At 36.9% G+C, this 12,304-nt stretch overlaps 1 protein-coding gene across 1 annotated transcript; it reads right to left on the reverse strand.

The window, feature by feature from the left end:
- Nucleotides 1–854: 854 nt before the first annotated feature.
- LOC144437309 (uncharacterized) lies at nucleotides 855–11,768 on the reverse strand. Its single transcript, XM_078126236.1, has 11 exons — nucleotides 11,566–11,768; nucleotides 9,376–9,682; nucleotides 8,415–8,614; nucleotides 7,890–8,094; nucleotides 6,941–7,090; nucleotides 6,584–6,772; nucleotides 6,001–6,135; nucleotides 5,735–5,857; nucleotides 4,953–5,051; nucleotides 4,330–4,422; nucleotides 855–3,209 (listed from the first exon to the last, which is right to left on the reverse strand). Exons 2-11 carry the CDS (start codon nucleotides 9,467–9,469, stop codon nucleotides 2,713–2,715), a joined length of 1,785 nt encoding a protein of 594 aa, XP_077982362.1. The 5' UTR covers nucleotides 9,470–9,682; nucleotides 11,566–11,768; the 3' UTR covers nucleotides 855–2,712.
- Nucleotides 11,769–12,304: the final 536 nt, after the last annotated feature.

Genomic DNA, 12,304 nt, shown 5'->3' on the forward strand with positions numbered 1-12,304 from the left:
ACGTTGCTATGTCATGTATGCTGTACGTAGTAACGGTTACCCTGACTGTCGCCGCTGGATTCTTTGCCGGGGGGGGGGGGGGGACACTACTCCCCTTATTTGTATACGTATATATGCCACCCTTTGAAGTACGTTTTTTACATACTCGTTTGGTCTAAAATTGGGTCTGCGTTTTTCGAGCTGAAGTAAGAGTCTAAAACGGGGTCCACTTTGCATCATTTTCGATTTTGCTTGGTGTAAAATGTGGTCCATCATTTGTCCTTAAACACATCATAACCGTGCCATTAATTGTCCCAAAGTGTTGCCTCCTAAGGAAAGTGTATTTTGTCTAAACGTTCATCTTTTAAAAACTTGTAATGGTCTAAAATGGGTTATTGATTTTTTGGTCAAATTGGGTCTAAAATGGGGCATACGGTTTCCAGCACTGACCACACATCCCTACCAGAGCTGGCCACTGGTCCCCCCCCCCATGCTCTGCCTACGAGACATCCCCAAGCTAAAGTGGTCTCGTAGAAGAGCCTTCAGCAATGAGAATCTGGATAACCGAGAATACGTATACCTATCCTGCACCCTTTTGCTCTGTAACAGTAAATTCCACCCTATTGTCAACGAACCTGGTATATATACAATGGTCCCGTTAATGGTTTTGCACTTGCCCTTTATGTAATTATAACATTTTACTTAGTAAGTGTACAATAATTATCTCAAATAAAATAATTTTCCCAGCCTCCATAACAGTGACTCGGACTCCTCCAAGTCCAGTGATACACAAAATATTTTCATGAACATATACAACGTACACACATTCGCCCAGTGCTAAAAACACAATGACCAACTCAGAGATTGTACCCAAATACTGACTTTACTGTTTAAAGTGATAAATAGTTAACCCCTTGTAGTCAGGGATCAAAGCAAGAATATATCACAATCAATTACTGTATATACATACCTTACATTTAAAATTAACATTAAGTTCATAAATTTTCACAAAAGTTCAAGGTTTCCATGCCTCCACTGGTTGAATCACAAGAGGTTGTAGCCATTTTAAATAAGTCGCTCTCTAAAAATTAAAAATTACTCAGTTGGCAATAAAATGATTACTCATGATGATTCAAATACACCATAATCAATATTTCGCTATTTACAAGACACTTTCCGACTACTTCAATTTTTATTTGTACAAAAAACCTTCAATTAGCGTTATAGGAGACTAATGCTAGACATAACAATTTGTATTGTGTTTAATTCTTTTTGAATGTTCACTCCATCGACTACATATTTCTGCTATATTCTTTGACAAAGACATCAGTTTGGCTGTTGTTAAGGACGTGGTCTCGGTTACTGGGCTTAATTGTGTTCACTTTTGACAAACCCATTCCCTTGACTACCTGTGACTGTTGCTATCTTTGAACAAGACAACACAGTATGGCTAGCTGTAGTTGATATTTCGGTCTTGATTAGGCGTATACGTGTTCATTTTTGGAATGCTCATTCCTCGACTACCTGTCACTTGCTATCTATGAAAAATACTTGGTTTGATATGATACTATGTTTGATAAAATACAAGGTATAAAAATCACTAAGGATAGCAACATAAAAGGAGTTTTTTTTCCAAAAACACTTATTTCAAATGTGGTCCTCGTAAGGAAATTCAAGATAAAGCATATCAACAAAGGTACAGAAAAATGTATATCTAATTGTCAACGACATTTTGGTGTTGTTATAGGCATGGTCTTGGTAACTAGGCATATTTTTGTCTTGGTCGCTAAGTATTTTTGCATTCAATCTAGAATGTTCATGAATATGACTAGTAAACCCTGTTGCATTTGTGAAATACTTTTGAAAATATATTGTTGAAAGGGGCATGGCAGCTGCTAGTCAGATTGTGCTAATCACTCTGAAGGTATTCTCTTGACAGCGCGCCCGTGTCGTTAATTTTGCAAAAGATCTACAGTTTTCCTGTAGCTCTATGCATATGTTATGGTTGTCCCAACTTGAAGTGCCATTTGGGCCCTGGACCCTAATAACCCCTTTCCCACCAAACCTATTCAAAGTTGCTCCAATTTTGAGATCTTTTGATGTGCAATTCATATACAAAAATGTAACATTGCACGTTAATGTTAAGGTTAACATTATAAAAATGATTCACCCCTTCTTTTTACATGACCCCTCATGTATACATTATCTGGTCATATTTATAGTATTCTCATGAAGGGTGAGTTGCACACTCTCGCCGACGAAATCAGAGGGAGAATACAAAGTTATTATTGTTACAGTTGGCACAAATAAAGTGAAGCACTCTCACAAACCAGAGCTGTTATTTCTTCCGCGAACTTCGAAATAACCTGTTGACGGCTCATTTTGCATGGTGCCGTAAAAGAGGCCGTGGTTTACGACCATGAAAGTGAAGAGGTCGCTTATGGAGGGGGTCTGTGTTATACGATTCACAGAACAGGACCTAAATACGACTGTACACGTACAGTATTCTTTTAAAAAAGTACTGATACTACCTAATATGATCTGTATGATAAAACATATCACGTAACAGAAATAAACACAGTATATAAATCCATACTCAGCATGTGGAATGAGGAATAGTTACAAGATTTGTTACATCTCTAGATATTGTTAAAACTCAAGCTTGCCGTTTCTTTTTTCTCATAGTTACAAATAATCTTGTTACTCTCTTTCATCCTTTGCTATCCCAGTTTGCTATCTTTCTATCGTATCACTGTTGTTTCCAACGTGATTGTCAATATTGTTCGAATTGTTTTCCAATTCTGAGTATGAAATCGTTGCCGGTATTTCATTGCCTGAATTATGAGGACTCCGTTGGGTATCATAGTTTCCATCATTCAACAATACGGTCGTTCGAAGCGATTTAGTGGCTGTCTCGTACGTCGGTGGCGGTGTGTCATCCCCGTCGATTTCATCGTAATTCTGCTGATTATCTACAGAATCCCTGCTCCCTGTCCTGACTGCTACGTTGTAATCAGGTGGGAGGTCATTTGACACTTCGTTGAGAGTCACACTTTGAACAGGAGGTGCTTGGTATGCATTCGATGCATGTTGCCTTCTTTGATTCTTCTTTGCCATACATGCACAACAGACGCAGCAAGCAATAAGTGCAAAGGAGATAACAGCTATTGGTAGAATTATGGGCAGAAGATCATTTGCTTTCCCCGAATAATTATTGCCATCACCATATCCTGAAAACGACAACAAAGTGGGCTATCAAACAAGAGATCAATGATCCTTCTAAGTGTAATCAACTTTCGTCCTTAGCACAAGTTTAGTCTTTTCATCATTTCAAAAAAAAATTTAAAAAAATTGGCATTTTTTCATAATTATAATTGCTCTAACCATCTGTAAATATATTATAGTGAAATACATTTCGGTTAGATGTAAATACCTACATATATGAGAGGGTAGGGAGATACACAGACAGAGAGATCTAGTCAGACAGACAGACAGACAGACAGACAGACATACATACATACATACATACATACATACATACATACATACATACATACATACATACATACATACATACAGAGACAGACAGACAGACAGACAGACAGACCGATAGTATGCAAGATACGACATTCATGCCACGCTATCAGCTAGAAACATGCCTAGGATGATAAGCGACGTACCTTACAGTCTAACAGACATAATGACAGTCTCAGACAGACATTGAATAATGGATGACACTATATAACTTATTAATTTTGAACTGCAATCAACGATTTCGGCTTACTAAGACACAAATTTAAAAAAAAAAACTATTGTTGCGATATATGTCACTTTTTAAGCTATTGACTGGATGTATTCACTGCAGCGGCGTGGCATTTCTGATGACTCCCATGATCTTGCAGTGTGTTTGGGAGACATCCAGTTTTTTACACTATCCGCTCAACAGAGGGATCAATACCCAATTGTAATGTGTAATCTACCATATCAAACAACACAAGTTCTAGTTTGTGATTATCTTAGCAAGCCGAAACCTTGGTTACCGCTGTAACAATTGTCAGGGCAAAGCAGAGAGAAGCAATGCACTATAAACACTAAACAATTAAGAAAATTTCAAGAAAAGAATGAATAAAAGAACAGGAAAAGTAAAAAAGATATTAAGACTAATTACTAAATTAAAAAAAATATTGTGCAGATTCTAAATTATCAAGTCTTTAGTCTAGTGCACTTTTTAAAATCAAATCTTTGTGTCTTCTCTTTTAAATTATTGAAAATGTATCATAATGTCTTTCAACGGACACTCTAATTCTATGTCAATTTATATCGAGGAACTGATCAAGAATTGTACCTTACCTTCTTCACATGTATCGCCATAAAAATTTGGCTTACAACTACAATAGTTGGAATAACTACACGTTCCTCCATTCTTACAGGGTGGGTCACATTCTGAAAACAAGAGATGCTTTGTTTGTTTGTTTGTTTGTTTGTTTGTTTGTTTGTTTGTTTGTTTGTTTCAGGTACAAAAATTGCCAATTTAACTTTACATGCAAACCTAACAAAACGTAGTATGACACTGATGATTCCTGTGCTCGGGCTTGATCTCCATCCACACTATGCAGAGATTTAAACTGAATGTCTAAGGCAGAGTAATTAGATTTCCGTTTCTACGCACAATAATCATTGGAATGCAAAATTCGTAGCTGTAGCTATCATATATGATATACCTCTTAATTGGCAAATAGGTGTGCCAAACTATAAGAAATCTGAAATCTGAATCTTTTGACGTTACAATGTCAGTTCTAGTATAAAGTAAATTGTTGCATAAAACCTTCAATGCATTGGGTAATCATTTATGACTGGATTACGTCTCAAACACCCAAATGCCAAACACTTGTGGCAAAGAATGTATATGTATTTCTTATACAGAAGGCTAGAAACGGACAGATATTCATGCATAACAATAGAATACCACTCACCATATTCAAGCTCACATAAGTCACCGTGCCGGTTGGTTTGGCCACAATCACATGCATATTGAATGCATTTTCCCCCATTTAGGCAAGAGAATGGACATCCTAGAAAGGAAACCCACATTTTGTTATTTTGTTAACACTGAGCAACCATCGTTTATAAACTGATGTACACAATCCTAAGCCCCTGTAACATAACCTAAGTAGCATTTCCATAGTGTAAGAAAATATACTTTCAGTGGCATAGTACTACATGTAGTTACAGTTTTTAGGAATGTTTTCATGTACACTCAAAATTATATTTATTTTGATTTATTCACCACGCCGCCATCTAGTGGTGAACAGTAATTTTCGCCGTTTGTCCTGAGGAAGGCAACAGTCACATTGCCGAAACGTAGACATGAACAAAAGTAACTTGGTTGTGTATCAGAGAACATCTAACTATATTGTTCCAACCTTATAAACTTGTTATTGAGATATATCTTGGTTACCATCTACTCCACAGAATTGTTTATGGAACTTTACCTCTTGTATCCTCTTTTAATTCTCATTTACTTCTCATGAATTGTCCAACTGGTATATCCAGCCCATACCATAGTACCATACCATCTATCCCAGAGGTTTTTTTTCACTTTTTGATAGTCACACGTACAAATATACAGTCATACACTCAATAAAAGACACTTTGATGTGTAGGAAATTTTGCTAAAAGAAGTTTTGTTTTGTTTGTTTGTTTGTTTGTTTGTTTGTTTGTTTGTTTAAATAAGGAAAGGAAATTATAATAATACCTTCAACTTTGTATTCACATTTATCGCCTTTATATCCATGCTTACAGCTACAGTACACACCAGGATATGATAAACTGCAAGACCAGGCATCGTTATAACATGGAAACGGATACTCACAAGTTACTATATTATAACGAAAGAAAGCACGTGAAAGTATATGTTAGGAATTGTCTTATAAAGACCAGTAACGTCTCAATTCTTCATAAGCGTTTATCAAAAACTCGAAAGAAACAAGCATCGGAAAAACAAAGAGCACAGCAACTCACTCGGAAGGCTACAATTCAAAGAAGGGTGTACTTCGTCTGAGTTATCACCACAGTGGTTATATCCATCACATACAGCTGATGTACCAATGCACATGTTGTTTGAAGCACATTTATAGTAGCCGATGGGGCATGGACCTAAAATGGAACAAATAATTAAAAAAAGACAAACTCAAACATGTTTATTGAACACCATACCAAGGCCAGGTAGGGCTATGACTTGTCCTCACTGGTTTCACCAGTTCGCATGGTATAATGAGGGTTTATCTTGTGTAACTCGCTCCGTCATATCAATTCGCCTCAGAGTCACATGTCGAGTGGTTTGTCTTAATATATGAGGAAGCATGGCGCACAGTAGATGCGCCTCAGAGGATACTGGGAAAATGATGTCACTATAGTCTTCGCCTAGTCAGCTGTTGGCTTGTGAACATGCCGGAACGGTTGTGCAAGTAATACACATCTAACTGTATCAAAGTAAGCTATGTGTTAGATATCAAAATACATCAAAAAGGTTCACCAACTATTATTATAGTAAATATTTTAGTTTGCCTAAATGGAGATTCAGAACAAACAAAACTGCACGAACCCGATGTTGTGATGAAAGATACGTATGAAATTGGTACACTCTGGGACTCATTCATTCTCAAACTATAGTAGAGATACTCTGATTGTCGAGTAAATACTGTCGTTACATTTGGCACAGAAGTCCACCGTTGTATCAATGGCGATTCTGACGTCAGTCCATCTCGAACTTCCATGATGATGTCACCAGTTTCTGTGGATAAAAGTTAATAGAAGCAGATCCATGGTAATTTTTTTGCGACGAAGGTGGTAAGATCAGTGATAATCATGTAGATAGCACAGACATACACATATATAATGTAAGTATTTATTTTGACTATATACATGGAAATTAAGTATTCATGTGTAATAAAGAACTTGCCTTCGTGAAAAGGACCGATTACTAACGCTATGCGATGTCCTGGTGCTGCCTTTATAACATCAATATCAACTGAAGTTAAATTTTCTGTTCTCCAAGGATGAAGCAGATACGGTTTGTCGTAAAAATCCCTGCCGTAACTATCTATATAACCTGAAACACAAATGCACAATCGATAAATTAACGTCGAATGCGTCTCGTATATGAAATCCAAGGGAGCCTTGAATATAAGGTGGGGGGGGGGGGGGGGGCTAAGCTGGCCTGTATGGTGGGTTGAATTGTTAATTATCTTCAGCAATTAAGCTATATCTTTGGAATGCACGCTTCAAATTCCATTTTAGCACATACATCAACGATGAGAAAGCACTGTTGGTATAGTTTTTTTTTATTTTAATGGATAATTTGCATAATTATTGATTTTCGGTAATTAAACAAAGGCTATATCTTAATTAAGAATGCCAACATCAAATTTCATTTAACTTGATACATTCATTAACCATAACAAATCATACGTTGTTGATGTAGTTGCCCCTGTAGTTTTTAATTGCGATGTGTAATATCCACAAGTATAATCATTTCGATAATTGGGCAATATCTTTAGAATGCAATCGTTAAATTTCAGATTATTCGGTACAGCATTGGTGGTAAAGACGTGCATGCAACTTATAAGCTCAATGGTTAATTTGCATAATTAATGATTTTTTGATAATTAGGCAATATGTTAACTATGCAAGCTTAAAACTTCATACAGTTTCGTATCATTAATTTTCCAATTAATTAATTCAAGTATACTTATATATAGTTCAGAATTTTGCATTCCAACAATGTGCGTGGGCCCAAAAATCTACGGTTTTGCCCTTACGGGAGGCATTCACTATAAATCTTGTTATTCTTGACTGAAAATAGCATAACATGTAAATAATCGAGACAAACACTACAGTTATATATTTACCTGTTTCATACCAATTTGAACTGTCAGCATCCCGAGGAATACTGGAATATTTTGCTTTGAATCCAGGAAGTTTGAACAAATTTGTTTGTGTTATTTCGAATCTGACAACAATTGTATTAGTTGTTGATCTATGAAAAATCGGAAGAAATGATGCACAGTATCCTTCCAGTGTATGATCTGTAACGTTCTCGTCCCTTTCGTAAATCTGTAGAAAAAGGTAGATTGCACTTACCATTCATTTCATCATTACATTTAGATATATGATCACACACAGCCAGACGCAAGGACACACTCACACACACACACACACACACACATACACATACATAGTCACACATACATACATACATACATACATACATACATACATACATACATACATACATACATACATACATACATACATACATACATACATACATACATACATACATACATACATACAGTCATAAACATAAAAACATACATACATTTTTCCCTCTTGATAGCATACACACTCGAAATGATAACAGACTAAAACCCTACCCAGAGATGTTCTCTACAATAGTATTGGTAGCTGAACATATAATGTGAGATGCAATCTGAAAATTCCAGCTTAACATTTCCACCATTCTTATTAGTTATTATGTATGTACAATTGTACGGACCATCTGGATAGGGCTGTGGGAAATTTGGTGACTGAATGTATCCTCCGATTTCAGCATCAAAATAATGTGTTCCACACTCTGTAAGTAATATAATTTATAAAACACATGCAAATAGATCAAAGGTCAGGTTGCGTTAGCAGGTTATCATAATTGCTTTGATTTTGTAATATCAGCATTGCTATAACGACATCAAAGGAGAATACAAACTGAGTTCATATCATAACCTTAATGAAGTATACATGGCAAAAAAAGAGCGCCAAAAGACCGTATGGAGCACATGTACATTTCTGAGGCCTAATAACAAAAATTGTTTGGTTCCGGTTACCCGACCTAACCTAGTTTTGCACGCCGACATTAAAACATTTTTTTACGTACTTGTGGAAAAAAATAATAACATCTTGAAAATAGTGAAGTCTCGCAAGAAACATTGGATGCGGAAACTGAAATCAATTTAAAAAGACAATATAAAACTGTTCTTCCAATCTGTAATGGCTGTACATCTGATGGGAAGAAACCAATAACACAGAAACCATATGGAAAATAACAGAAAACATAACTACCTGAGCTCTAGACACTCATATATGATTTTTTTTTAATTTACCTACCCGACATACTATAAAATTGTTTTTTTTTTTAAGCCTGATGATTCAAACCAATTTTATTTGTGATTATACATATAACATGTAACGAGAGCGTTCGCATATGCTACACATACATGTTTTCCGGCGAACGCTCCCTTTACATGTTATAGGTATAAATTATAATCACACAAATTGGTTTGAATGTTCGTAACGTAATTTCGTGTATCAAAATTAACTCAAATAGTTTGTTACACTCACCGTAGCCGTGTATAGTTTTCAATGACGCAATGGCGAGTACTAAATAAAAAACCCTCGACATAGTAGAAGGTGACTCGTTGTAATACGTTTGCATTTCGAATAGGTTTGGTAAGTTATTAGGTGTGGTGTTGATAGTAGTAGTAGTAGATGAAATCAGTCAGTGAAACCTTTCAAGGAGGGACTTCACTGCTATCAAGCACGCATCGCCCATGTATTCATTGACTTGCTTGTGTCACCTTACACACCGGTATGACTGCACCAAACATATGTCACCTAACACACGGGTATGACTGCACCAATCATGTCTCTGGAGACAAATGAAGGCGTGGAAAAGACAGCTTATAACACTTTTACTGTAATGATAATTTCGAGACATAATAACGTTGATATATTCATCATGTGTAATTAAGTCTTTGCGTTAGTAATCCACCAATATTTAACGTATTTCAATTACTAATCATATTGAATTAACAGCAGCATAATGTAAAGCTATACTGCAGTCCACTGACTATAGTGATTTATAGTCTCAATCATGTGATTGTTAACCATACCATCGCAACCCCAATCTAGATGGTTTTATTTACACAGTTTACCAGCCTTAGACTTGTGATGCTCACGTGATAGAAAGTAAGGTGCCTTTGGTAATTACAGGTGGGGGGGGGGGAACAGTCCAGTCCGATGGGGTAGTAAAGTCCGATCTTCTGCGTACAATTTAACCCCCCCCTTCCCCTTTTATTTAGCATGGCCCTCTAAAACCTCGCAAGTGCCTTTCTGTGAAACAGGACCTCAAATGTTTAAAAAACATTATTGGGTTAAAATACTGCCAGAGGTGAAAGGGGACACAAGTCCTAGAATATTAAGGTAAGGACCTCAGACCACTAACGAACAGACTGTCTTTTAAGTGGTCTGAGTAATGACTAAATCCCACCACTGCAATCACGTTGATAATTTTATAGGTATTAGTTGCTTCCAATTACAACCAATCACAGTGAATTTGTCTGAAGGCATTGCATCAATTAATTTCCATTTTTATTACATATAATTTAGCAGAGCTGAAGGCCAGAACATCCAAATTTAGATTTGTCGAACAAGATTCCGATTCCGTCGTGCTGTAAACGTGACCCTCCCTCAATTTCCTCTTTCTAAAACATGACCCTCCCCTTGTTAAAATATTTTTTTTAAACATGGTTTAAATTCTGTCAGACAAGGAAAGAGACACTAGTCCCAGAATCAATGGTTTAAAGGACGTAATCCCTCCACTGTCATCACGTTAAAGTTTTAAGGGTATTGGTTATTTCCCAACTGCTTCGCCCGGGAATGCCCATCTCACTCAGATATGGCAGTGTACATATAGGTTCCGTACATTACACGTATATAAAATGGACTTACAATTGAATGTTTGACACGTGAATCCATGGCCATGGTGAATCTAAGTCCCTCTAGGGATCGAACTGGTCATAGCCTACAATCAAGTCGTGTGGGGGAATTTACTAATACTATATAGGGGAAAGCTAGAGCAAAACCCAACACAACTATAGGTTCTCAGTGCGTGAATGTTACCTAAAGACAACATAATGGCATATTTGCATATCAATACACTCAATATTTTGTTGGCGTGAACATGTGATCCTCATATGCAATGGTGACGACATATAAAAAGTAAATAGCGTGTAGTAGCTGGCCACCAACACACTGAGCACAATGTAATGTATGCGATTTTGAATGACTTTCATTTCATAACGTCAGAGGTCACTGTAATATACAGAGTCACATGTAACGGTAAATGTTGTATTGATCTTGAACTACTCAATAATACCCCCGGCCTCTGCAACCGTATCAATATCGCGATCGCCATAGGCTCTCAACAACTCGACATTTGAGTAGTAGGAAGACTTACCAGACTGAGTGTAATAACATTTACATCGGATTGCTTTGAGGTTAACGTTGATTAAATGAAACAGAATTTGGTCAAATCGCTGGCTGAAATTTATTTTTCCCCTTGGAAGTGCCGAAATCGCTTGTGAAATTGAATATGATTTCAATATGAATGTGTGAATGTCTTACGTAGCTGTTGATGAAAGGTCTCGGTGGGGCGACCTCAGCTCCGTGTACACGTAAGCACTATTAATCACCATTTAACTACTGTATATATACCATGAATTATTAACATTACCTTGACTTGTTACTTACCAAACAAATGGGGCTGTCATCTTGGTCGAAATATCCACAACAATAACAGATAGGGGAGACTGAGGAAGGAATGCGTGTAGCGAATATCGAACGTGTAGTAACGTAGGGTCAAGGTTGGGGTCATAGTTGAAAGTTGATTTGTGAATAAAGTGGCTAGTTGGGGATAAAGTGGCTAGTGGGGTTGTGCATGTAGAGACCGGTCATTTTCTTCGGCGAGAGGTGGGGTCACCCCGTTTTTGAAATTGAGAATGGGTGGGTGGGTGCACAGGGGCGTGTATTATTGCTTAGATTTCCGTTTTCTTAGGAAAATATCATACGAATCTTGCTGCTACAAATGTATCAATCTCTATACTACTACGTATACTATAGATATTCTCTTTCCCTGTACAGGTAGGAATATATATTCAAAAGGTTATTATATTTAGTCTGTAGACCTGGAAAACAAAAATCTATGAAATATTACACGCCCCTGTGGGTGGGTGGGTGGGTGGGTGGTGTCATCATGTAGTGGTAAGGGAGCGATCAGTTTTTACCGGGGTTGGGCCGGTGACTTTTTGTTTATGTTGTACTTAAAAATAGTGACCCCCTGCAATTCATCCACAAAACAATCCAACCCCCCGCTGACAAATAAAAAACACAATACCCCCCCCCCATCTGTTGACAAGAAACACTCTTTTTGTTCTTGCAAAAGACACTATTCTCAAAGCATAATACCGCACACTGCATAGTTAATTTTACA

This window comes from Glandiceps talaboti, chromosome 1 (genome assembly GCF_964340395.1).
Source record: "Glandiceps talaboti chromosome 1, keGlaTala1.1, whole genome shotgun sequence".
NCBI classification, from domain to species: Eukaryota; Metazoa; Hemichordata; class Enteropneusta; family Spengelidae; genus Glandiceps; species Glandiceps talaboti.

Excerpts from the sequence above, each read along its gene's own strand:
- LOC144437309 (XM_078126236.1), bottom strand. The coding sequence starts at position 9,469 with ATGCAAACGTATTACAACGAGTCACCTTCTACTATGTCGAGGGTTTTT. Across the intron at positions 8,615-9,375 it reads GAAAACTATACACGGCTACG|AGTGTGGAACACATTATTTT; the intron begins GTGAGTGTAACA and ends TATTACTTACAG. Across the intron at positions 6,136-6,583 it reads ATCTTTCATCACAACATCGG|GTCCATGCCCCATCGGCTAC; the intron begins GTTCGTGCAGTT and ends GTTCCATTTTAG.